General features: G+C 43.0%; 1 protein-coding gene across 4 annotated transcripts in view; it reads left to right on the top strand.

Annotated features, from left to right (window-relative positions):
• SRGAP3 (SLIT-ROBO Rho GTPase activating protein 3) overlaps positions 1-4,553 on the top strand; it is a 208,683-nt gene extending 204,130 nt beyond the window's left edge. For all 4 annotated transcript variants that reach the window (XM_019499705.2, XM_019499704.2, XM_059715992.1 and 1 more), the window contains exon 22: positions 173-4,553. In XM_019499705.2, the coding sequence (XP_019355250.1) occupies positions 173-589 (417 nt within the window). In that variant the 3' untranslated portion in view covers positions 590-4,553. The remainder of the gene's footprint in view (positions 1-172) is intronic.
• The last annotated feature ends 23,261 nt before the right edge of the window (positions 4,554-27,814 follow it).

Genomic DNA, 27,814 nt, shown 5'->3' with positions numbered 1-27,814 from the left:
TGAGTGGGAGTTGCAAAGGCTCAGGATTTCTCAGCATTATTTGAGATCATGGGCCATGGCCAGACAGAGATTAAAGCTATGGGGAAGACAAAAATAGTTCACTACAGGGTACAGCCCAATCGGCACTGAAATGCAGGGATACTCATGTCCGTTTTGTTTGTCGCATTCACAGGACATTGAGAAAACCATGAGCACTGCACTGAATGAGCTGCGTGAGCTGGAGAGACAAAACACTGTGAAGCAGGCCCCGGATGTCGTCCTCGACACCCTGGAGCCAATGAAGAATCCTCCAATGGGCTCTGTCAATTCGGAGCCTGCCAGTCCGCTTCACACCATCATGATCCGAGACCCCGACGCTGCCATGAGACGCAGCAGTAGCTCCACCACCGAAATGATGACTACGTTCAAGCCCGCCCTCTCAGCCCGGCTTGCAGGCGCTCAGCTGAGGCCTCCGCCCATGAGACCCGTCAGGCCAGTGGTTCAACACCGATCGAGCAGCAGTAGCAGTTCAGGAATGGGCAGCCCCGCGGTGACACCGACGGAGAAGATTTTCCCCAATAGCTCCTCGGATAAATCAGGTACCATGTAGCTCCACACCAAGGGGATGCTGGTTATGGGGAGAAAGTCATCATCTGGATTTTCAAAGGGGAAACCACAACTCTCCGAATAGTCCCATTTGTTGAAATGGAAAGGGAGAAGAAAAAATATGCTCCGAGGAGAACTGTTCAGAAGAGAAACCTGTGTGTGTACCGAGACCTGATGATTTCATTATATATACACGTCCATGCAGAAACATTTACAAAGATTGCAGTGAACCTGGACAGCAGGATAAGATGGCTGTTCTGCCTACTGTCACTGGAGAGTACGTGATCCTATGTAGAAGCCTATACAAAGTGTAAAAAGTTCAATAACTCTTTCTTTTTTTAGTAGCGTTACCTCAGAAACTTGCTCTGAAACTTCTCTAGCGGTGTTCGGTTGGTTTTATTTTTTTGAGGCTATTTGTGTGTGTGTGTCTGTGGGTGTGTGTGCGCGCGCGCGCGTGTGCGTGGAGGTATATAGCAACTGTGCATCAAGCAATACGAGATCAAGCCTGGAATTTATATTCTGCAGCTGTTGATATAAAACAAAACGGAGGACATGTTGGTTTTGTTCAACTGTTGGCCTACAAACAAGAGCTTGGAATATAGCGGATGATAGTTTTCATCGGGCTGGGTGGAATTTGTTCCAAATTCACTCCTAAGATGCCTTCATTTGAACGGTGTGGCTATTGGGCAGTCACCAAGGCATACATTATGTGGAGATGAACAAATCACAGATTGTATTCCTTCACTTTTGTATGTAGGGGAAGACAGAGTATAAATACCTACGCCGTGATATAGCACAGTGGTGCGTGTACAAATGGAAAACCACAAAACTTGGATTGTCACGAAGACTCAGAATGGACAAGGACTAATAAGAAACCTGTGGTAGAACATAAATAAGGGTTAACTTATACGGTTTTGAAATACTTCATTTCCCTTTCCCACACATTTTTTAAAACTAATATCTTGAAAAATTGGGACTAAACAGGCAAGGAGGCATTGATAAGATAACATTCCTTTATTTATAGTTGCACAGCAGTACATGAGGGTCTTGATTCAGATTGTGTCTTCTTGCATGAAAAGCATGAGCCATATTTGACCATATCAGTCGCGTAACCGACCTGATGGGGCGCTATTTTTGCACTTTCTGTACTGTACTATAGAATACAGCCGTTTGAGTTTACGCAAAAGAAATTACGTTTTGTTTTTCCTCTGAGCATTTAACCTAGAAAAAAAATATGCAGAAAGAACTGGGAATTGCATGATACTTTGTCTGATAGTTAAATACTTCTCTAATCACTGAATACAAGACACTCTGGTTTTTTTTTTCCCCTTTATAATTTTTGTTTTGCATCTTGACCAGGTTTTCATAGAGTTGACCTGCGGTTTAATTTAGGTTACTTCCACATGGTCATATGTGATCTGAGTGTGAAACAGATCTTGACAAGTCTCACTCCATCTCCACCCAGATGCAGTGCCAATGGTCTCAACTGTTCCTTCCCTTTTTTGTCCCCTTGATGTCCCTGACTTCTGCTGCAATGGCTGTTTTTCAGCAGAAGAAGTCGGCATGCCTTTCTGCCCCAAGGGGAGTTGGGATTAACATTCAGCTTCTTTCAGTATTACATGACTTTTTTTTTTTTTAATTTGGCCTTTCTGTCTGACACCTCAGAACCACCACAGAAAGCAGAAATCTTCCAATTTCCAAGAGAAAAATCCAATGTTTCTATCACAGAAGGTCAAGATGGAAAAGACTAACAGGTTGATGTAGAAAATGGTTGCACTTCTCATCTGGGAATCCCATCCATATCTCATCCATGTGCATACGACACACTGGGAAGCCCTATGTTTGTGTGCAGTAAAAGTTTACATTTACTTAACTGGATACAGATGGATCTTAATCGAAACCCAGTGGAACTGATTAGCTGTTCTTTCTTTTTCTGTGTCCAATGCACAAGCATGTTTCACTTCCACATAGCCTCTTCTCTTAACTGTCTCTTGCCTGTTCTAGTCTATTATATATTGCTGTACTTGCTTAAATGCTGGAAAGTAACTGTTAAAATGTAAACTGTACAAAAATAGGCTAATATTAGATGAAAGCCAATGCCACTCACCAAATCTTTGCACTTAGTAGATAGCTCAATGTAAAAAATAATAAAATAAAAAACACAAACCTAACCTTTCGGTGTACAGTGTGGGGAAAAAGTACTGTATGTAGTGATTCTATTATTGTTCCTCAATATAATATTATAAGAGGAAAATGGTGTTTACGTACTCGTCTATTAACATTGTTGATATTTGTAATTACCACAATTAGTTCATATGGACGTTTATTTTTCTTCATGCTTTTTTCCTCCCCCCTTTCCTAAACTTAGACCAACCCTGAGGTCCATGCCTTTGTCATTTTGGGCAGCAGATGTTCAAACAGTCTGTCAGTCTGTTCTAGTAATGAACCAGCAAATGTGCTTTTAGGGAGAGGGAAAAATCCCATTTGGCATGATTATTGTGTATTCATTGCCAGTAATTGTTTCCACTTAGTTCCTGGAGAACACTCACTTTGCCAGTCTTCTTTTTTCTTTTTTTAAATACTTCCAACAATCACTTGATAGCAAAACAATGCTTGTTTTCCCCCACCCTTACTTTTAAAGATCTGGTACAAACTCCAGTGTTTTTTCTATTAAATTATTGCCTTTATTTTTGCTCTTTTTTCATACTATTGATTTTTTTTTTTAATCTTTAAGTGCCTTTTGAGCACCAGAACAAATGCTTGGAGTTAATGTACTTGGAGCTGTACACATCATGATTTCTTTTGTACAGTTATGTTCTGCTGCGGGTGTATTGCTTTTTAAGTCCTTTTTTTGTAAGAAAACAAACAAAAATGAGACATTTTGTTAAGAAAAACGACCCTTTTTTAATAAGGCATTCAAATTGCAGTTTGGGGTGACTACTGTACATTTTTTAAAATGTATTTTTCTGTAGTTTAACTCAGCACAAAATTAAAACGCTTGTGTTGTAGAAACATCGTAACTGAATTCTGCTCATATACTTTATGATGATAATCATTTATACCTCTCTGTATGCTTTAAGACTGCAGCCCTCAGGGCATTCACAGTGCTGTTGACTCACATGGTGAAATTTTACGGTCTACAAAATTGGCTGAAGAAAAAGCTGGTAATGCCCATCCGGAAGGGTCATCTTCACGTAAAAACCTTTCCAAGCAAGGAAATTTAATTCCTCCTTTTACCATCTGGAGAGATCAACAGAGGGCCCAAGTCTGTGATGGAGAAGTTGATTTCTGCTGTGCAGAGCAAATTCAAAAGTTGTGAATCAGCTCCCTCACACATGCTTAGTCTCTGCCTCTCCCAGAAAATAAAATCTCTGCTTCTTGAAGCTACTTCTGCAAACTCCCCAAAGTAGGTGGTTGCCAGTGTAGCTGTTCCTTTGGCTCATCTCCCCAATGGCTCAGTGATGTTGGTCTTTCTGTTGACGAGGCGATGCATTTATCGGTGCTGAATTTAAAGCAATTGCACCCACCCTGATATTTTTTCTGTACAGACCCTCCTAAGCAACAAGTGTAAATGTGTCAGTCCCTTTAACGATAACGACAGTGCACTTTTCTTCCTTAGAATGAAGTATACCTGATAGATTCTTTTTGTAAATCCTGGACTGTATTATTTAACTAGCAGTGTTGCGGTTTTCACAGTATGGCAGTAGACCTTCTGATTCTGATCTGCTTCTGAGTGGCTGTTTTTTGTTCATGCTGGAAAACCTTAGGAACCTGCTGGTTGGCTACCCTGTATAATGATTGTAGTCCCTCCTATGGATATTGTCTCTGTAATGTATGATAAAATGCCATTCAGTTAGAGTGTCTGATTGGATCCTCTGTCATGTATGCTGATGATGCCATGTAGATCAAGCCACTGGTTGGATGTGGACTCATCCTGTTGAATAAAACAGCTTAACTTTTCTCAGAAATATTAGTCATGATTTCAACACATGCAAAGCATAAACACTGCTGTTGGGGAAATGACCATATGTCTCTTTTCTGTCTGCCTTTCTACTAATTTATTTATTGCTTCCTTTTGTTTATTACTAATATTACAGCAGTGTCCAGAGACCACAAGCAGGACTGGATCCTGTTGTTATAAATACTGAACTGCACAAGCACAAGAGTGCAATAGGAGTTTATCCAGCAAAATCTTGGGTAAATACCTTATGTTGAACTTCAGGGCTAAGTACAGACAGTCAAAAAGTCTGAGGCTGAATCGATTTGATCTTTGCAGGTTAGTCTCAGCTACGTAGATCGAACTGATAAGCAAGTGAACAGACATTCACTTTTGATTCTGGCAATGCAGCCACCTGCCTGCAGTGGCCCAGGCCAGAAGCCAGGGGGTGCTAGACCATGCCTTCCTGCTCAGCTGGAGCAGACAGCTTAGGCCAAGGCCAGCCTGTCCACCCTGCAAGGGAGGAGTTGCAGAGGAGCTGCAAAGCACCCCAGGATGCTGGGGGGTGGGGGGGGTGGGCTGTGAGTTAACTTGAATCTGGAGGGGATCTGGGACAGAAGTTCAATAAACCGATTTAAATTAAATCCACTAAGTCTGACACTATATCTATCCAGGTTTATCTTAAACCATTTTCAGCAATTTTGAAAGCAGTTTACATACACTGAACTTCTGTTGTGTTACAGATGAGAATTGGTTTCCAGTCACTTATACCAGTTTATGCTGGATTTCTGTCCCTTGCTTAGTGGGATGAAAATGATCCAGAGGCCAAGATGGAGATCAGGGCACTATGCTTGTCAAAGACAACTCTTGTCCTGAAGAGTTTACAGCCCCATTTCCAATCCAATCTTGTTGTTACAATTTTGCAGCTGCGTATCTGATGCACAGAGAGAATGCGTCCTTCCCAAGGAGGTCATAGAAGAAATCTGCAATGTTGAACCTAGCATTCTCAGCCACTGCCTTGAGCACAAAACCATCCTTCCTCCTACAGATAACTTCACAATTTGAATGGATTCTGAGGGGGGGCAAATGCTGGGGGAACCTTTTTATTGCTCCGCTATTCAGCCAATATTGATATGTCAGTAGATTTAAAGTCCAAGACTGCAATTGTGCAAAGTACAATTTCACTTCTTGTGACTCTCGGTGTAGAGGAGATGCGTTTGATTAAAGATGACTCCCATCAAGGAAGGTTCCATTATATTTTTGGCATGGATGGTGATGTGCGATTGGGCCTTGTAAGAATGTGACAGAGCACGTCCTGATGGGCCATAGATGCATTTCATTTACATTTGGTTCATTGTAATAACATTGCTGAGCATTCCTTCTGCATCCCACCGGAGCATGAAATAAAGTGTGAATTAGATGCAATGAGAATTGTATTTGAGACAAACAACTATGCATCCTTCATGTAGCCCTAAGGAAATACACTTATTTGAATTGTAATATTTTATGCATGTTTTCTGTTATCATGCATGATGTACATGTTGCCCTCTGATATATAGGCTGCATGCGAGGGAGTAGTTTTTTGTATCCTATCCTTAGGGAAAGCTGGTGAGATAATACATTTTTAATTCCTCTTGATGGAAGAGTTACTCTCCAGATGGCTTAATATGGGCAAACTTCTACCAGTTCTGAGAAGTTTGTGGTCGATAAATTATGGCTGCAGGGGAGAGAATGACTGCAAGGGCTATTATTAGGTGGTATTAGAAGCCTTTCTGAGAAGTGCTCATTTCTATTTCTTTAACATATTGTTTCAGTAGATCTAAGACTTTTCTCTCTCGCTACCTGTGAATTCTGTGTTCAGGGCAGAGGAACCTCAGTGCTTCTTTCAGGCCTTTATCTGTTTGAGCAAAGTCTTAAAGATTTCATCTAGATCTTGATTAGGGCTAGCTCCTATTAAGACCAAAAACTCCCATTGACTTTTTCTGATTTTGCCTCATTAATGACCCAGTAAACTGTGCAGAGAGTGCTTGAACCTTTTAACAGACCGGAAACCTTCAGTATGGACTTGATCGAAATCAGTAGAAGTCAGCCACATGAGAAAAATGTTGCCCTTTGTGATTTCCTGTTGTTCTGTGACAGTTCACAGCCATTCTGCCTGGCTCATTCTTAATATATTTTTGGGTTGACAGGCACTAGATTTCCTATCGCTGCATTCCCCACCCTCCCGAAACACTTCACTCCATAAACCCATTTAAGCAGTTTAGGGCATTAACATTAGCTTGTGTATGAGTATTAGATTAGTATTTCTCATGAAATGCAAAGAACTGCTTTGGCAGTGGAGCATTTAAAGAGCAGACTGGCTTTTCTTTATAAAGCTGATTACATATATAATAGTTATCGCTGTAGGAGCAGGCATGGTGATACGGCTCTGCCTGCTTGCCCCAGGCCTGTGATACGGCTGTGCCTGCTTGCCTCCAGTCCTTCCAGATCTACTGTATTTACCCTGAATATAAGATGACCCTGAATTTTAAGATGACCCCCCCCACTAATTAGATTTTATTCATGGAAAATGTATACATTTATTTTAATTTTCTATGGATAGAATCTAATTGTCTTAATTCACCCCCCCCCCCCTTCCCCACTGCAAGTGATGGGGTGATGGGGTGGGGGGGAGCCAATGGGGGACTACATGGTAGGGCAGGCGATGAGGGGGGAGAGTGGGGGAGGCATGCAGCCCCCACAAAACCCCCTTGTGCCTGCCCCCCACAGCCTTAGGCTTCCACCTCCCTTATCCACTCTGCACACTTTGGCCCCTGCAGTCTCGAGTCCCCTATCCCCCTTCCTCCTTTCCTGCCCTAGCCTGCCCCTCCACCTGCCCCTTACCTTTGCTCTGTCCCCCTTGCAGCCTGGGGCACTGAGCATGGTACCCACCCCGCTCTGTAGCAGCGGTGCTCGCTGCTCTGTGCTTCGGGTACCAGGCTGCAGTGGAGATAGAGCCTGCCAGCACCAGAGCAAAAGTAAGGGAGGGAGGGAGAAATGATACAGGGGAAGGAGACGGGGCTGCAGGGGAGGAGTGGTGGGGGTACAGAGGTGGCAGGGCTGGGAGGCGCAGGCACTGCTGCCTGCCTGATGCTGCCATATACTCAATTGTAAGATAAGGGGCTTTCCCCCAGTGTTAGATGGGGGAAAAACCCTTGTCTAGATACGGTAAGTCCTGGTTTGCCCCAAACCAACAGTGTGCAGGAAGAGATGGTTACCACTCGCTCTCTCTGGGCAGAGGGGGGACAGGACTCTCCAGCAACTGGCTGCAGGCTCTCTAACCCCACCAGACCTGCCCAACCCCTCCTGTTTAGGCAGCTGTACATTCAAACAGTTGGTACTGCAGAAGCTGCTACTGTGCATCGTACCTGGAGCCAAAGGAGCGAGGTAGAGAAATGGCCTGAGCACAGAGGACTAGGAGGACAGTCCTGCCACAAGATCTTCCCCAGAGGTCTTACAGTACCTTACAGCTGGGGTTCACACAGCTTCACATCAAACGGCTGCCCCTTCTCACATACTGTTGGCATGAGCACCTGTCTTTCCACACCCGCACCTCCCTTTCTCCTGCCCAGAAGGTCACTGCTGTCACTATTTCTTCTGCCTTTTGGGCAAGGCTATGGCCAGCCATGCATGGAAGTGCCAGGTGGAGCGAGATCACGAGGGAGCCGTCATTGTTTCTGAGATCCTCCACAGGATCCACCACCTTCGAGGGATGTGCAGATGGACTAGATGAGGTAAGAGGGGATGCAGAGTTGGCCCACTTAGTGCAGGCTAAGCTACCACTGTAGCTTAGTAAGTACCACCAGGTAGCTACATGCAGGCTCCTATAGCACCTCTCAGCACCCTGCGCTCCACGTATTACTGGCTGTATCTTCCTTCCTGCCCTGTGATTAACCTCTGGTGGATGCTAACCACTGGTCCATGCTGATTCCCACCTTATTCCACCTACTGCGGCCTCCACTTGCCTTCTGCTGCAGTGTGAGATCAGCATCTTCTGCACCTACTTCTGCCTCTTCCCCCATCTCCACAAACATCAGACCTGCTTCTTCTCTCTTGTCTTCCAGTAACTGCATTTTATGATCACATTTTCAGCCTGGCCTCCTGTTGGCATTTTCCTTTCCGGCACAAAGTCTCCTTACGTTGCGTTTCCACCCTAGCTCTGTGGCTGGAGTTGGATCTGAGGCGTAGGGGTGTGGAGCCGTGCTAAGGTGTGGAGCCATCCCAGAGCTTGCTGCCTTGCTGAACACATGATTTGAGGAAATGTAAATTGTTTGTGCACAAACTATAATAATAATAATAATCATTATTTTTTAAAATTCCTTGCTTATTGAAACCAGTTTCTGTTTGCAGTTTTTAATCTGACACCTCCTTCCCTGGCAGTCATAACCGGCCTGCTAATGCGCCACTTCCTGAATGGCTGAACAGCAGAAATCTCTTCTGTACCTTGTGATAAATGTCACTGGGAATAGGGTGGGTCTTTAGTGAGGACCTGGGTTTACAGCTTCCAGACTAACATGGCCTGTACTTCCCCATGTCACCACACAAGTGCTCCCTGGACTAGCTGATCCATCTCCAGAAGGCCTGCAAGCTCCCGGGCAATGTCAGCCCCCAATGAGACAGAGGAGTGTTGTCTCAGGTGCTTTCTGATGGTCTCATCGGGCGCTTGGTTTCTCGGCGTCATTGGTGGTGCAACTTTTTAACATTCACAGTTGCCCTGCAAAATCTCTCTGTCACCTGGACCCCAAGAAGACAGCACGTGTCTGCAATGTGAGAGATGTCAAACAAAAGCGAACACCAAAATGAGCTTGAAACAAAGATGATTTGTGGTCCCCTGTTGCGCCAAGAGGACAAGAAAGAGAGATTTTGTTTTCGAAAAGAAAGAGAAAGCAGCTTAAGGAACTGTGCAAACTGAAGATACAAAATAAAAGCCCATTCAGCTCCCTCTAAAAGCTGCAGATTGTAATCAGGTGCTGAAGCCTTGGGGATTGGCTAGTTACTTGCTTTTAAAGGATTAACTTGAGTCATCGAAGTGGATATTAAAGCCATAATGAGCACAGGAGGATATCTGACATTGCCCGCTGCACTAAGTTCTCAGCTCTTTTCTGGTGTTCGTTTCTGTTGTCAGTGTGTAAACTGTCTCTCAATGCCTGTACGGGCTGTGATAAGGGGCCAAGCCCCTCGTATGCTAACTGGATTTGCAATTCTATTGTTTGGCTCCCTTAAGCATTTGCAGCTTGCTGGGGTTTTTATCAAAGTCAGCTTTGGACAAGTAGGCAGAAAGGGCCTCAGATGTACTGGAGGTGCAGCTTCAAGTTGGGACGAGTTTCCTTTCGTGCTTCTTTCTGTTCTGCTCATTGTGAGCTTCCCTTGCACTTGTGCAGGCAAAGTCTTCATCTGCTCTTAGGCAGACAATGAAAGGATTAGGCCCTGTGTGTACAACCTTTGCTTCCTTTTTGTGCCTGTAGTTCATGCATTGAGGCCCTGTAAGTCAGGGAGTTGGGTACCTCTGTGCTTTCTTTTCACCCGCTATTATTTGCAGGCCTAAAACTGCGGGGGCACAAAAGAACATCCAAAGGTAAGTAAGGCCTCTCTCCGATCAGGTGGGTGGGATGGACAAAAGCAATTGAGCCATTGTAAAGAGTCAAAACTGGCACCTTACAGGGTTCAGAAACTGCACTGGGATTCAGGTTTGGGAAGGCTGCATAATTGTTGCTCCTTCAGCCATTTCCTGGAGGGAGGATCATGCAGCTGTATGGACACAAGCTTGCAGAAAGGGGATGAGGTGTGACCCGAAGGAAGAGAATGACCAAGATGGAAGGACCCAAGCTGAATGTTGTGAGCAGTGCCCCTCATTTCAGGGGCCTCTGCTGAGCCATTTACCTGGGCATGCACAGGGATGGATAACGGGTACAGTAGTATTATGGCTCCATCTTGTTTTCCTTTATTAAGAGGTGCATCAGCACCTGAGACCAGCAGCACAGTGCTCTGTGGACTCTCCCAGACCCCACAGAGGCACCACGCTTGGCTTTGAGCACAGCATCCTAGGCTCCAGGGTCACCAGCAACGCACATGAGGGCATTTACTGGGACTGCGCTGGCAAAGGCCTCAGCCTCCCAACTTTGCACACGTGCTTTGTAAGGGCTTATGCAGCTGCCCTGTATGTTCAGTTTTAAAGGCTGCTAAAATGGGATGCCCTGTATTATATATACTCTAACCTACAGGGTAGCTTACAGTCTTAGCTTAGCCTGTAGCTTACAGGCCCATTCCTAAGTATGGTTAACTACTTCTGACCTGTTTTTTACATGCATCTTTTTTATCCACAGGAGTTATTTCCAAGGAACCTAATGCAATTAACCACTGATTCCAAGATGAAGGCCCGCTTGGAATCCATATTATTATTTCTTCTTGGATTGCTAAATCTGCTTTGAATGATCCAGGCTTCAGAAGTATACCCATGATATTTAGTAAATGAATTCAGCCAAAAAGAATTTTTCTGGGGTCAAATGTCTGCACTCTCAGCAAATGATGATTGATTTCTAGTTGAATGTCCCTGACATCCAGGAATTCTAGGTGACGCCAGTCCAGGTTGGCCATTTATCCCCCCAGTCTGCTGACAAATCTTGCAGTGCCTTGATTGGGAGGAATATTAGACCAGTAACTCAAGACCAAGTGTGCTTCATTACCTTGGTTAGGCCAAGTGATGTGACCTTTCATCTCAGCAATTTGCAGCTTAAGGAGCTGTTAGAGTAGCTCAAAGCAGAATAAATTTTGCTCAGTGGGCACTCTCTCTCTCTCTCTCTCTCTCTCTCTATATATATATATATATAAAATATGTTTTAATGGAAGTTCAGATGAAAATAATCACTTTAAAGGTGACTAGTTCTGTCTCATTACAAACAAGGCTTCAGTCTAAAATGACCCACCCTCTGCTTTGCTGTGATTTGAAAAGGCTATAAATATAAGATATTCATGTTTAAGTGCTGACCATGGGCAAACTAAGCAAGGAATTGCCATGGAGATGTTCCAGACTTCCTCTGCTGTCATGGAACTGAGTGGTTCTTTGAGTCTAAGGAGGGTGCCTTGGGTCTAAAAAGGTTAAGAACCACTGACTTACAGACAACTAGCTTCCTTGCTCTTGCTAAATACCCTCTTTAATTTATCACAGCTCCTTGGAGACCTACTAGAACAATACCTGGAAGAAGATGACTTTGCAGATGGCATAAGCTTAAGTCAGGATGCCAAAAAAGTGCAAATGAAAATGACCACAGATGAAACTTCAAAGTTTGCCCATATGCTAGCCACTGTACTAGCAAGAACAAAGTGAAGCCTATGGAATCCAGCAAGAGCTATGTAAAAAGGGACAATATTTTTGTCCTATAGTTTTCAGAGAAGGAAACAAATTATTCATGGTTTGCTTTGAGGGTGTATCCTGGCCCCAGACTTCTTTGCTGTTCATGAAATGAGCTGTCATCATTTTAGTGTGAATGCTGATTCTGTTGGAAGAGTCAGACTGGATGTAGGAATCCCCAGACTGCCGAGTTCAAAGGGGGGTGGGTGGCTTTTGTTTCATCCTCCGTCTTTCTACCTTCTTCCCTTTCCCACACGGAAGACCTTTCTGGGGTCCATGGCCTTCAGAGGCCAATGACACAAAGTGGCTTCTTAGAAAAAAACGCAGGGAAAAAGGGAAAAAAACCCAGGGAGAGTTTCTCAGCTTGGTATGGTTCATCTTCAGCTTTGTGTAACGGGGTAATCAGGGTAGCCCCGGGGAGACAACGAAGCTTCTCTGACTCAGTTTCTCCATAAAGCCAGTCAAGACCAGAAAACTTGGCTAGAAAAGTTTGGAGACACCCGAGGAAGGGTATAAAGGCGACTTGAAGAACGATGTTGAGAGAATTCCAGGCCGTGTGCCAAATGCATCCTCAGGTATCTGTCTTTCTGTCTATGTGATCTGTCATGGTAGTACCTGGAGAACTTAGATCAATAGAGCTCATCCCTGGAATGAGTTTAGCCCCTTGGCTCACAGAGCAGAGCTAATGCAAACCTTTTGGGACCTTTCTGGTGCCAGCTTGAACAAAGTAAAAATGCTGGAGGATGTAGTAGAGTCCTCCTGTGTTATGTATTTTGGCTTTTCCCTTGACATGCTCAATATCTGGATCTTTATCTTGGAGAGCAGTAGAATCCATCCTGATGCAGCTTAAAATGTATTGGCCTTTGCCGTGGTAAAACCCCTAGTGTATGGAAGTCGCTCCTTTTGCAGAGTAGCCTCAAGGTGAGTCCATTCGACGCCATTTCTAAAACCTGTGTCTTTCAAACATATGCATCTATTTATATACATATGTTAACCTCCATCTGCTCACATGTGGGGCACTTTCTCCTGTCCCATGCACAGCAGCCCACTATGCATGGAAGCTACATTGATATCAATGGGCATTTGGTTTGATAAGGCCTGGAATTTGTTAGAGGAACCGGTGAGTAGGTGAAGGGCATTAACCCTTGAAGAAGCTACAAAATCGTAAAGTCAGAAATTGAGCCATAGCTATTCAAAGCCGATCCTAAGTTCACTCGTGGATTTGTAGGCTTAAACCACTGTTCCCATTGCCCACTCTGAGTTTTAAATTTTCAACATTTCTTTTAAAATCATTTTAGCCCATGTTCTTACATAGCTTATCTTATGTTGTTTAAATTACATGGTAGCCTCAAAGGATCACCTGTTACTTCAGCATGATCATACTGATGTCCCTATAGAGCCCTGTTTCAGTCTGGACTGGAGTTGTGTGTGTAGCACAGTGGGGTTGCTTTATAAACCTAGTTTTATTCATATTGGTTATTGATAACAAGCCAACCAGTGGGGAACGTTAGACCTGGACTTCATTCCCTCATGCCTTTGTGAGCTCTGCTTGGATAGGTTCTCAGTTGCTCCTTTTTCTCATTTGTCTGTGGCAGCAAATCTAACCTATAGTTGTTAAAGCATTGACTAAAGTATCCAACTTTGAAAGAAAATTAAATCAGTGTGTGGAGAATGGAGGAAATCTATCTTTTGCCTGGTAGATTGCCCTGCATATAATTCATTGTCTTCACTTAAGTATATCACCAAAGAGAGACAAGTTTAAATGATGAATAGAAATTAATATTTAATTTCATCCCATCGTGGTATATTCTTAATTCAGCCCTTGTTATAATTCTTCTTGATTGATTTCCACTTTGCTGATTCTTTCTCTCAGGCGGGCTTATATGTTAACTAATTACCCTCACCATACATCTTTGAGGCCCTGTTTATACTGTTAGCTCAAAACCGCCCCCAAAGCTCTCCTACTGTCCACTAAAAGAATATTTATATAACTAATGGAAAGACAAGTAATGAAATTCTCACGAGAATTAAAGTCCTTCTTTTTCTTTTTCTTTTTTTTGCCTTTTTGTCAATCTTCTAATCTGATTTTCATGCCTCAAAACTGTTCCATCTTAACCATGATTTGGGAGTTTAATTTATGGACTATCAAGTCTTCACTGATGATGGTTAAGGAAGAATCTCAGTTTTACTTCACCTTTTGCTTATAAGCAATACCTAATTCCTCTGGACATCAGCTTTCATGCACACCATTAAATAAGACCTCCTTAAAAATAACTCTTTAGTCCTATCAGAAATACAGAAGTACTTCACGGTGGAGCCTTCCTGCGTTCTGCGTCAGTAGGTGTCTTGCAGCAGAGTGCCGTGTTGGACAATGAAACTATCTAGGGCAAGTACATCTTCTGTTCACTAAATTTCAAATATATTCACAAGTGTAGCACAAGGATTATTTGTGTTTCTTAAATCTGCTCCTTACTTTGCAGAGTGAGGTCCACAATTTATAGAATAAACTGATCAGTGAAATCTAGGGACTTGGGAAAGTGAGGTGCTGCCATCTCCTGGGTCTTTGCTATAAATACAGGTGGTTTTCTACAAATTAGTGCTAAACAAACACCCTTTCAGAGTTGCAAAATATGAATTTTAATTTCTACCTAGGACAATGTTTACAATCTTTGCAATCTCCTATGCCTGATGAAGGGTGCCTGTGCCCAAATAAAGATTTTTTGCGGGGTGCAAATATCTAGTTGTTCTAATAAAAGCTATCACCTCTGAGTTTTGATTCCTTTTGCCTCTAGACCAATATGGCTATAACTTGTATACCTAGTAAAACAGAGAGCACTCAGGCATCCTCTGCCATTGCAAACTGATTATTGCTTGTTCTTCAGTGGCAAGTATTCCTGGGGAGACCCTGAAAGTAGATAGCATTGTACACTACAGAGAGCGTAGGACTTGGGAGCTAAACTGGCAAGAGGGGTGGCTGGTGGGCTGGAAGGAAATTTCTAGGTTGCGCCGAGTCCAGCAGTACTGAGTTACCTAATTGTCTAATTCTGTATTTCAAAGAATATAGTAAGATGCAACTTTGCATTCATCATGGGTTGCTGTCAGTTATTGAGCTTGAGGATGCTTGTTGTGAAGCCCACTTCCCAGCGTTTGTACAGCGAGTGTTTGCTAATCTACATATCCATGCAACATTCAGATGCATACTGCCTCTGTTCACATGGATTTGGACACAGGAGTGGGTCTTAATATTGTATTTTACTGTAAAATAATTTAAAAATGAAATGCTACAGGACTGAACACACCCCAGGGTCTTCCAGTGCTTTGGGGTTTTTTTTCCTTTTAGCATTATGAGTCAAATCTCCCTTTCTGAGAATTGGGACTCTGGTTCGTTGTTTCTAGTTGTATATAAAAGGGTTAAATATCTAAACAAGCAGCTTCAGAAACACCAACACGCCCTTGAGTCCTTGATTTGAGGACAGATCGCTGATAGCAGTTTATTCAGGGAGCATATTATCTTTCTCCACGGTTTTTCCATGTGTTGGCTCTGCCGTGCTCAATCCTGCTTCCCTAGGCCCAATGTTTGCTTGCCTGCTCGTGCTCCTCCATCACCCAGTTCAATGCCAGCCTGTGAACTTGTGTTTGGAGAAGTTTGGTACAGAGCCGCAAGAGTGGCTCAAATACAACACACACTCCTGATGGGCCTGAAACAAACTTCTGACAGGACAAGGCCTCAAATCAGTGATAAATGAAAGTATATGAAGGAATTTGAGAGAGAGAGAGATTTGGGGGAAGATGTAAGTCAAGGAGGGCTAGAGGTAGATTGCTACTTTCCCTGATGTTCATGGGTATATTTGTGTCTTGGCTGATGCCATCCCCGGCTAAACTGGAGGTTCCTGCTCTGTGAGAGAGCGCTGAGACAGAAACCTGCTTGGGTGTCAAGACGCAGCATAGAGTGGACACCTGCAAAGCGATGGCAGCTTTATACTGCCCTGGGTTATAGCAATGCAATGACACACTCTACGGTTTTGTCAATCCTGATCTTACTTTCTCAGAGTGACCTGAATAAACAGACTTTTCTAACTGAACTGGGGATCAGTAGCTTCACTGTGAATGAATTAAATCCCATACTCTGTCGGAGCAGGTGCAGGCAGATGCTCTCCTATTTCAAGTGTTGAGGCTCCAGGCTTTCGATCCAGGAGGACTTGAATTCACTGGCATGTGCTGGGAGGGAACAAGGACGAAGTCCTGGATAACCATGGATTTGCTCCACTATTTTCACATCCTCCTTTCTGCAGCCCCTCTGGGGCCCAAAAGAAGGTCCCCGTAGTCATGGTTACCCCACGTCCCCATTTCCTTAACAAAGAGAGGCAACATCTGCTGTAGAAGGTAAGAAAGTACGAGCCTGAAGAATGCCCGTGGGAGATCAAATATTGGGTTCATCAGATCAAAGCAATTTGTTCTGTCGTCAGGCCAGCTAAGATAAGGCCGACCAACCCTTTTATACTTATTGATGTTATATGTTGGAGCAGCTTCTATAGCCTTCAATTATGGCTGAGGGGGGCATTGTGCTAAGGCCTGTACACACATAATACACACACTACACACAAAGATGACACCTTCCTCAGGGAGCATCTGTCCCCAGATGTCTCCAGTACTAATGGGGAAGAAAGGATTTTACCAGTGGAGCCAGTAGACTGGTTGCTTTGTTTTTTAGAGTTTTCCACCCCTTGAAGTAGCAAGGCCGATTGCAGTAGATAAAGCACAGAACAATTCATGACACTTGTCTCTGAAATATCCAAATTGGGGCAGCAAAGTCCCAAAGGTTAGTAATGTTAAGAGAGTAAAGGTGCTGAGCTTTCATTTTCTACAACTATAATAATCAAATCCTGTAGTTATAACCCATGTCTAGGATCTTGCTACAATACTCAACTACTGGGTTTCCCTTGTAGACCCCCATACCTGTTGGAAGAGGAGGTAGCACATACAAGAGTGTGTTCACTTTGAGTGTGTGAACTTTGAGGCAGGGCCCAAAATGACTCTCCTTCCACCACAAACTTTGAGAGGTTTTTGCTGCGTCTGTCTCATGTCTTGCTGGTGAGATGGAGGCTGGGTTGCTTTCTCCATCCATAGGGTAGTTAAACACTTTATGATGGACAGCGTGAGATTACAACTGTCTTTTCTTGGACAAATAAAAGGTGCAGCATCAGTACTGCCAGACCCAAATGTTCATTGGTGACGTGTAGGGGGTGCACACGGGTGCATGTGCGCCCCCTGAGACTGGCCATGCATCCCCTGGAAGCGCCAGCCGTGAAACCGGAAGTGCCAGCGGAAGTGCATTTCTGTTTTCACCGTTTTCGCCTCTGGTGGACCCCCCCTCTCCCCCGTCAGAGATCTGGTGCCTCCCCAGACTCGGGAGGCACCAGTCGCCTGTGCACATGTTCCAGACCCAGGTCTGCAAGGATTCAGAAATTGTCTTAAAAATCATGAGATCTTAAAAATTAATACATTCATAGTCTTTTCATTTTTATATCGCCTTTTGGTTCCTGAGTCTCCACTTTTGGGTCATGGTTTTCAGCACTGCTTTATGAATATGTCTCAGTGTTTCTCATATAGTTACTTGGCTCCAGGTAAAACAAAAACAAAAAAATCTACCAGATGTTCAAAGACTCACAATACAGTCAGAGAGCTGGCCACGGCAGAGTACGTGTTCTTACCCCCCCTCCGGGGCATTCACACCGCAGCTGCTTGTTATAACGAGGGGTGGACTGGAGCCAGCTGCTATCACCAGCAATCCCAGGGTTGTGTAACCTCACCTACACACGTGGTTCCAGCTTTTTTTTTTTCTCTGCCTGCTCTGGCGGCAACATGTGAAAGAGAAAAATAAGGTTTTCAATGAGCCACCTCCCCAGAGTTTAAAACTGAGATTCATTCTGTCCAAAGCAAAACGAAACTAAACCAAACCAACAGACCAAGCCAAACCAAACCCCTTTCTGATGGGATTTATTAAAATATTTTCTCTTTTCTTAGGCTGTATTCTTTCCTCACCATTTTGTACTTAAACACTTATGGTCCTGGCCCTAGAAGGCCAGGTGAGATGATCTTTACTTAAATTCTCTGAGTGAGAAAAGTGTAGACAAGGCCACTGACTTTTGGCTCTGATGTTCCCAGCTTTCTCCTTATAGCTTTAATAGCGCTTTCATTTATAAACTCATCTTGTTTGAGTTCAGACTAAAACACATTAAAATGTTACCCCCCTTCAAAGGCCTGCTTGTAAACAATGTTGTTATATATAATCTACTTACCTGCCTGCCTAATTACCTATGGAGTATATATTTTTTGTTTGCTGCTCTTCTTTTTTCAGTCTTGACCAGAAAGCAAACATATTAAGCCAAGTTAGGTTTCAAACAGGGAGTATTATATGTTATTGGGGTGCAGAACATTTCCCATTTGAAAGCTCACAATTTATCAATGGCGGATTCAGACAGCACACAAGCAGAAGGGGAATCACAGTTTTAAAGTGTAGAATTGATTTATTATTCTCCACACTTGTGCCTAATGCTTCTTGTTGTGCTGTCAGCCAAATTAACAGCATAGACAGGGGGTCTGGCAGTCCAGAGACTCAGCTCATCTAAAGGGGTAGATGACAGGGTGATACGTTCTCTTTTTTCAGTTAAAATCCTACAGCAATTTATCACTTTTTTTTTAATTGCTAAATGCTCCACTGTGAGTCCTATGGTTTACTGATGTACTGTTGAAATCCAGTAAGGGTTCAGCTGTGCCATTCAGCAGCATACAGGAGGTGTGACAGGGGTGACTGGTAAGATTCATTTAAATATGAAAGCCTGGGCTGGGGGGGGGGTTTGCATGCAGTGACTCAGCAGCTGGCATGGGCACTGTTCAATTCTTTTGTAGTACAATTGGATTGTTAATAAGGTAGCATTTTTCATAGTGGCTACATCTGTCCAGAAATTAAGGCAGTGTCAATGAGAACGGCAGGATCTTATGAATGTTTGTGGGATGGAAAAAGTAATTGTTTTACATGCTTTCCCCACCCTTAATTATTCTATTCATTAAGAAGGACAAAACTGAGCCAGAAGGCACAGACTTACAGCCTTTGACAAGTCTATAATTGCTTCAGAAATTCATTTGGCCCCTTGCAGTTAGGTAAAGCAAATATTTCTGAGATGTACCATGGTTTTATATATATAATACACACACATAATTACATAATATAGAATATATTTATAATTATATATATTATATATATATATAATTACATTATTTATATATATATATATATATATATATATATACCATTGTACATCTCAGAAATATTTGCTTTACTTAACTGCAAGGGGCCAAATGAATTTCTGAAGCAATTATATATATAAATGTGGGTGTGTGTAGCCTATGTAGATGCTTATGTGGATATAAGAGAATAAAGGAGCTAACTCAAACTTTTCTTTCTCTTTCTCGCCTTCCTCCCTCTGATCATCCACCAGAACACATTCGTTTATTTTCATTGTTTAATCCGATAGCCGGTCTCTCTCTTGCCAGCAGATGGCAACAAGTGCATGGAAGTGTATTGCGTCTGGCATTTAAAGCAAAGTTATCTCACCCAGTGGAACTTTATGAAGATCATTTGAGGTGAAGCTTTCTATGGAGATGTTATATTTTGGCTCAGCAGGTTCTGTAAACTCACCCAGTGAAGGTCTAGAGTGCTTTTCCCTTTAATTTTGAATGGATATTCTACATTTTTCCTAGTTTTCTGTTTATTGAGTCTAGTTACCCTTAAGCTCTCTACTGGTGGTGGTTAGTACTTAATGTTTCCGAGGAAGGTGCTAAAATAGGTGCTAATACTTGACAACTTGGAGCAATCTGCCCTCTGAGGAAGTTCATAACTTCACAGGTCTCCATATAACTGTGCGCAGAACCATGAAGGCTTAAATTCCTTATCTGTATAATACACCTGTGCATGCTCTCTTTAATAATAAATTTGTGATTTCTCAGGCAATGCACCTCATGCCTTTGCTGTCTGACAGTGAAATAAGGACATTGTCTTAGAATAACATTTGCTGTGAAAGAGCTGTACAGAATCAAAGCAACGAGGCCTGCAAAGAATTCAGACCCATTTTTAGAATAAGGATTAGACTCTCTAGGCTATATGTGTAGGTATATAGCATGTATTCAATTCTATATATGGAATGTGTGCATACATGTAGATTCGTGGTAATCAACTCCCTGCAGGGGGTTGCAAAGAGGATGGAGCTGGACCATTCTCAGTGGTGGCAGATGACAGATGATTGAACAAGGAGCAATGGGCTCAAGTTGCAGTAAGGGGAGCTTAAGTTAGATATTAGGACAAACTTTCTCACAAGGAGGGTGGTAAAGCACTGGAACAGGTTATCCTGAGAGGAATCTCCATTCATGGAAGTTTTTAAGACCCAGCTAGACAAAGTCCTGGCTGGGATGATGTAGCTGGGGATGGTCCTGCCTTGAGCAGGGGGTTGGACTAGATGTGACCTCCTGAGGTCCCTTCCAAGTTGGGACTAGATGTGGCCTCCTGAGGTCCCTTGCAACCCGAATTTTCTATGAGTCTCTAAAGTATAAAATATTAAGTGGTGGTAGTGTGAGGGCCTACTTCTATCCTACACTGGGTGACCTTCTGGAGGTTCAACATGTAAATGTTGTCACAGGACCTCAGCATCTGGCTGCTGTATGACTGCATCGTTTGCAATAACTTTGCCTTGTGGGGTTTGACCTTAAAGCAATTTTGTCTTTTAAAAATGGAGCCGTTTCAAACAGCTGAAGCTTGAAAAAGGCTGCTTTCACGTGGGTATTCAGGACCAGCTCTGGATGGAGAACAATAAACTCCCCCCAGGTTTTTGTTTTTTTGTTTTAAATATTTTGCCATATTATTTCATTTCTTTTCATGTAGATTAAAAAAGAAAACAATAGTTCAGACTACATCAAACTCTTTCCAAAGTGGCAGGCGGCAGACACGCTGGCCCCACATCATTGTAACTCACACTTTGTTGATGTTTGATTCTTGGAGAGGAATGTTTCAGTCCCCGTCCTGGCGTCCCAGCTGAAGATTAAATTCGCCCCTATATAAGTGGCCAAGGTCAGAGAAAGTATTTGGAAGTGGCTGATGCCCGGAGTTCACCTTGGCCCCTCACCCAACCGCCCGGGATATCTCATTTCAGTGGGAGATGTGCTAAGAGAGATGACGGTGGGCATGAGGTTGCACATTATTATTTGGCCCTTGCCTGTTCATTGAACATGTCCTTTCCTAGTTTGAGTCTTCCCCTTCCCCTGTGTAAATTATGTTTGCTCTCAGCAACAGTAGAGCATCAGTAAGGACTTAACACAGCTTATCTTTCCCAAAGGAAAACAGACTTTTCCAGGCCAAGGCCCGGCAGCAACCCAAGTCCTTTTGTGGAACCGTCTTTATTTTAATTTGATTAGTTCCCCCCCCCCGCCCCTCCCCGCTCCCTTTTTTTCATGGATTCATTTTCTGTTCCCTACAAAAGTTGACATTTATTTCTACATGCTGAAGAGAGAGACAGAAATACATTTAAGCTGCTGTTAGTTGAGATCTCTGTTTTGGGAAGCTTTGCGGTAAGACTTTCAGCTTGTGTAAATATAACTTCAATACAGCGTCAAGACTTTACCATGGAAGACTAAACAAAAATACAAACTGAAGTAGAGTGCAATAATGCCTGCTGTCTGGCTGTGTGCTAGCAATGGATGAAGAACAGAGCATAGAGCTATCAGGTGGGATCCAGGGGAGTTTTTCTGAACTACTGGCTTTTTCCTTCAAGACCTGGGCCTGAAATATCTGGAAACCCCTGTAGTTTTGAACAGTGGCCAGCAACTCTGCTGCTCAGGCATGCTAAGGCATAAGGTTAGAGCCTGTTTGTGTAGCACAAACCTTTCCTAAGGACTGGTTAGGGACTGTAGAGTGGATTCCCATGTAAACCATCGTGCACCTTACCACCTTTGACTCCAGGTGTGAACTGCATTTCTGCAACCAGCCTTTTTTCACATAAACATGGAATAATGCATGATTTTTTTTTAAAACCAAAAATCGACATAGATAGAGAAGAGTGCTACACTGGGAGTGTGAGAGTGAGGGAACAAACCTCTTGCAGCAGATAGGAATCGTATTGCTTAGCGTACAGTGAGCTGTCACTAAGCAATACGTACAGTGGGATGAGGACAGAAGAAGAGCTAGTACGGAAAAGACAGAACAGGTTTATAATCAATGAACGTGAAGAAAAAGGACCCGAGAGCCCTACTTCTTGGTTCATATGGAAAAATGTCAATGTGCTTGACTCTTTCCTAGTAGACAAGGTGATTGCCTCCAATACTTACCCCAAACATAAGCTCTTTAACAGGTGTCTGTAGTTATACTGTGTGGGTCTGATCTTGATTTCAACCCCATCCACTTTCCAACTCTTTTAGAAAGTTCACTTGATGTTGTTCTGCAAAAGCCAGTTCCAGAAAATTGACTACTGCTAGGGTGATTTTTTTTGTAATGGTTTTAATTAATTAAGTTTTTTTTGCTTTTTAAAATTTTTTATTTATTTATTTTTTAAATTTGAAGTGCTGCCGGCTTTACCCACAGCTGAGGCATTTTTGCATTTTCACTTGGAAACGACTGCTCTGTTTTCAGATGGTGTTTCAAACTACAGCTTTTGAGAATACTAATAAAGAGTATGTTGTCTTTATAGGATGATGTGTTTCAGTCTTTACTCTGGGCTGAAGGCAATGGTCATTTTACATGAAAAAGGCTGCTTGGTTTGAGCTGAGGATCTCAAAGCACTTTATATTTATGAATTCAGCCTTGGATCTAAATTGCCAATTGTCTACAAAATATTGCAGTAGCATTTAGAGGCTCCTGTTGAATTGAGCACCGTGCAAACATGTGGCAAATGACTGTTCCTGTCCCAAAACACCTGCAACAGGCATGTGAAATCCATTTGGCCCCCACCAGCTGGATTCAGCAGTAGGGTTAGTAGCAGCTGATGCGTCAGGGAGCTGTACAGATGAGTGCTGCTGTGGTTTGCTCTGTACTGCCAAAATGTGTCCCCTGTGGACCTCTGTCTACCCCTGAATTCAGTGGCAGTTCCCACTCGTCGTCCCAAATTCCTAGCCTCTCCACAAACCCAGTGGGCTGGATGACATGGCTCTGTGGGCTGTATGTTTGGCACCCCTAGTTTACCAGAATAGGAAACTGGAGCACAGTAAAATTAGGTACCATATTCAGGTCCATGGGGCTGTTCAGTGGAAGACTCTGCATGGAACCTCATTTAAAATTGTGGAAATATCCTTTAATAATAAGGCTGGTGCTGAAGCAGAGGAACAGAGGCAATAGGTAGATGGATGATTTAATTCAACTTTAACTCAACTTCTGTTATAAACTGGAGGAAGGTTGGCGCTTCAGCTCAGAGCTAAATAGATTGAGTAGCATGAAGGAAGCACTGATTTGCATTGCTGAACTGCCCAGAAGCAGACTAGGACAATCAACCTTTGTTTCATTGATTTCATAGATTTCATAGACATTACAGCTGGATGAGACCTTGTAAGATCATTGGATCCAGCCCCCTGCCCAAGGGGTAGGAAGTCAGCTAGGGTCAAAGGATCCCAGCAAGGTAAGCATCCAAATGTTTCTTAAAAGTGCCCAAAGTAGGTGCTTGCACCACTTCTGGAGGGAGTCTGTTCCAGGCCTTGATCAGAGTGCCTATTTTGCCTTTGATCTGTGAGCACAACATAGAGGTCAGAACAGAGGAGAAGTGAACTTTTGTGCCATCATGAGAAAGAGCTATTAGATCTGTTCAGCAGATGTTGGGAAAGAGATGCTAGGGATGGATTCTCCTTTCGTGCCAGCAAAATGCCATAACATTCAGTGGAATGACTCTTGACTTAGGCATGGATTCGCAGAGGGGTTGAGATACAGGAAGCTCTTTTAGATGGCAAGAACCATAGAGAGGAACGGTCATTTAGAAATACACCTGTGAGACAATCATTTCCATCCAGAGTGATGGACTGATGTCTGTGTAGATGGCATCTTACAGATGCTCGGGAAAGGACAAACTCTGCATTCAAATGCTGTTGTCTCTGCAGGGCTCTCTAATGTCTTCGCTGATTTTACTGCCTCATTAAGTATTAACAATGAGGTTAAAGAAATGAATTCATCTTTTGCACCAGACTCTGCATTACCCTTTGATTATTTGCCAGGCCTTCTCCGGCACAATCTCTTGCAATTTGCAGTATAAGCAAATCAAGGGTGTGACAACTTGCATGCTAATTTGCTTTTATGTGGATATTGGAGTTTCTTATTGCAGCTAGACTGACAAGAAGAACGATGCCATTTACATAACCTGAATTGTGCTTGGTTTGCCAAGATATAAAAACGCAAGCGTCAACATTTGTTTTGCTGCTCTGGAAACTCATTAAGTGTAGAGCATTTGTTGGTTTTTGCTAGGAACACTCATCTTGCCAGAGGAAAAGAGGTAAGACTTGCAGAAGTCATGGGCAGGTCAGGAAGGAGGGAATGTTGGAACAAATTCCTCATCTGATGTTTGTGTGCAAAGCAATGATTTGAGAAGAGGCTGTGGCTTCACTGCTGTGATCACAGTGACTAATTAGTTCCATTTTCATCTTCTGCTTCATGCAGATGAACTGGAAAAACTTGGTGCCTTAAATTATTATTATGATTATTATTATGATTATTAGATTTGGATCTGAGCCCAGGAGTGGGATACACCTACTATCTCATTGCATTGAGTCTGTGCTGAATCTGCTACCGATTTCTAGTACTTAGAATTAGTGTGTAGTTGCCAAAATTGTGAGTGCATTGCAAATGCCTAATATAGTTGTTGGGCACGCCATGAACTTTACCCTGGGTTCACAATCTTTCTCCCAAAGAAAGGAAAATATTAAAAATGTTGATTCATGCACACAAAACATCAGATGAACCAAAACTGGCAGCATCCCTAAGGGTATTGCTATATATAGTCTTAGCTCATGGTCTTATAACTTATTTTCTCATGTACAGCATGCATTTTCCCCTCCAAAAGCTAGCTGCTTGAAATTTTAGTGAACTTTATATTTTAAGAACAGTTTCTGCTGGTTAATGGCAATAGTGAAAGTAAAATCTTCACACAACTGCCAGGCAGCAGAACAGTGAGCAGGCTCAGCTCTCTACCTGCTACTTTCCAGTCGCTTGCTCCAAGGAAAGGTCTTTTTTTCTTCATTCTGTCTTTCAAAAACCAGCTGTGTATTTTGTTCCAGGGCATGTTGTGTGTGAGAAAATACGGTATGTTTTTGTGCACACACCCTACCATCCACACACAGAGCCCTCAGCACACATACTTATTTGTGCACGGAGTACAGACTTCTTGCATGAGTTGCCACACTGGAAATCCCATGTTTCCATCTCAGACTTATCTGGCTAATTATAAATTATTGTGCATTGCAAATAAATGTGAGAGGATGCACATATAAATGTTTTGTCAACCTCTATGGATGATGACATTGCTTAAAGTACAAAACATTTTGATAATTTCAATCCCCAGCCCCTGGGGATATCTCCACAGTCTCCATTGTCCTTTGCTGGTACCTACCTACCTCTTAGACTGAGGGTCTGTATGCGTAAGGAGTGGCACAAAGAGAGTTCAGGGTCATCTGAAGATCATAAGTTGATTGACAATGACATTTTTCTTTCCAATGTAAGTGTTCTTCCTCCTTTCCTAAATTACCATGCAGCTTGGTTGCATATCAATGGCATGTCATACAAAGCTTGGATTTATTCTACAAGTACAGTTATTATTGTTCACCTAATCATCACGGTTAAAGCCCAGACTGCTCTTTGGTTCAGGCTTTAGGACCAGACAACTTTCCTGTGAGGGCACAGGCAAGAGTGCTGATGGTCCTCCATTGCCCTTCCCACAGTCCTCTTGAGGAAACAGAGTCTTGCCAGTTGCATGGGAAAGGACCCTAGAGCCATGGGGTATCACATCCCCAGCTGAGTGCAGAAACAGTCAAGATGTAGTAACTCAGGTGGGCCTACCTATGTAGAGTTAGCTGTATGGTGTAGACATGCCTAATGGGATTTGTTGTTGATTAATGAGGCTATCTTGATGCTAAATGAACCTAATAACTGTGAGCAAAACACAGACACTCAATTCTGTGTGGGCAGCTCAGAATGCCAGTCGCATCATTTTTCATTTAAATATTAACCCTGACATTTCCTGAAATGAGGAGCAAATTCTGGATTGCAGTTTCTGACAAGGGCTGCACCTGTGTTGCCAGACCAGTTTCCAAAACATTTTCCAAAACTCATTTTTGCCCAGTTCGCAGCTGCCGTCAGTAGATTCCAAACAGGCCGATTGTCCAAGCTCGCTTTGTTTTCAGAGACATGTCCTAGTTCCTTCCATCGCCAGCAAGAAGTGTCACTTGGCGTAGAAACCTTCCAGAACATTGCTCCCTGTGCAAAATACATGGAGACTGGATCACCCACAAAGCGGCTCGGTTCACAAACAGGGTAGGGAAATGTCAACAGGAAGCACAGGACTGTCTGGATGTCTGTGGTCCGTGGAGGTTATGAGCGATTTGGAAATACCTTTTAAGCCATCTGTTCCATGGGAAAGGTCCCTGGAGTAGTACATGCATCTCTTCCTTCCAGGGACGTGCTTACAACCCCCAGTTCTGTTAAAGAACATAATGTCTAGAAATTAAGTTAACCCAGACAAGTCCTCACAGGGACTTGACCTGAGAAGGCGAGAGAGATTGCAAAAGGATAATGAGATTCAGTTGGTTTTATGTAAGCTCGGTGGGGGGAACTGAAATGTTTTGACAGTTCTTCTTAGTTCATTCCTTCCCTTTCTTAATTAAAATGTGTTTATCATTTTAGGGGGATATGGATTTACCCTTACTTACGGAGCTTTATCAAGCTTTATTCCTGATGGAGATCAGCCAAAATTCCTCTTTTGTATGTGAACCAAGATTCTTGGATACTTTGGAAAAATGGCGGTAAAATATCTGTATGGACCTAGATCTTGAAGTGATAAAGATACCAGCATTCATTACTCACTGACAGCTGTGCGTACTGCCTGTTATTATTGACATTCATCAAAGCATGGTCAGTTCAGTCAGCTGAAAAGATATACTGGTGGTTTGAATGAGGACAAAGGTTATAGGTTTGCAGTGCTGTGACACTAAAAGTGTCCTTGGGTTTTTGGCATTGCCACTGATGGAGAGATGGGCTTGAATGTTAGTGATGTTTGCAGAAAAAGAGTTTGACAAGGCTGACTGAAAGATCTGGCTTGTGTTGCTCCATTACAAAGACCGTCCTCCTTTGGGGACAATATGAAGAATTAAGTTGGAGAGGTGCATAGAAGAAAGATGAATGGAGGTGGAAAGTGTTGCATTGGTTTTGTACACCAGTGCAAACTACCAGAGTGAGCAAATGACCAGTTAACCCAGTATAATTAACTCAACAGGTGCTACTGTAGGTCCTGCTGTTTCGTCCTGCAGTTTGTCAGTCCTTTATGGCACGAGGACAGACTGTGCAGGTTTGCTGATCCGTCTCAGTCATGTCCTGTGCTCGTTCTGTTTTGTTGAGGAGAAAATGTGGCAATTTTGCAGAGGGCTTGAGGACAGTTGGGGATGATGCTTTGCTTTTTAATCATTTTTATACTTGGCCTTATTCATCTTTTTTTTCAATGAAAGAATAAAATCAACTTTAGCAGTACCCCATCTTCTAAGAACAGGAGCAGCCTTACAACAAAGCCTGAGTGATGTCTCACAAATGCTGTTCCACTGAGAGCTCATCCACCGGGCCAGGTGTATTCTCACATGTCACATCCAAGGGAGAGCCAAGAATTCTGGACATTTAGAGA

The sequence above is a fragment of the Alligator mississippiensis genome, chromosome 12 (genome assembly GCF_030867095.1).
Source record: "Alligator mississippiensis isolate rAllMis1 chromosome 12, rAllMis1, whole genome shotgun sequence".
In the NCBI taxonomy this organism is placed as follows: Eukaryota; Metazoa; Chordata; order Crocodylia; family Alligatoridae; genus Alligator; species Alligator mississippiensis.
This window is presented reverse-complemented; position numbering and strand designations above follow the sequence as displayed.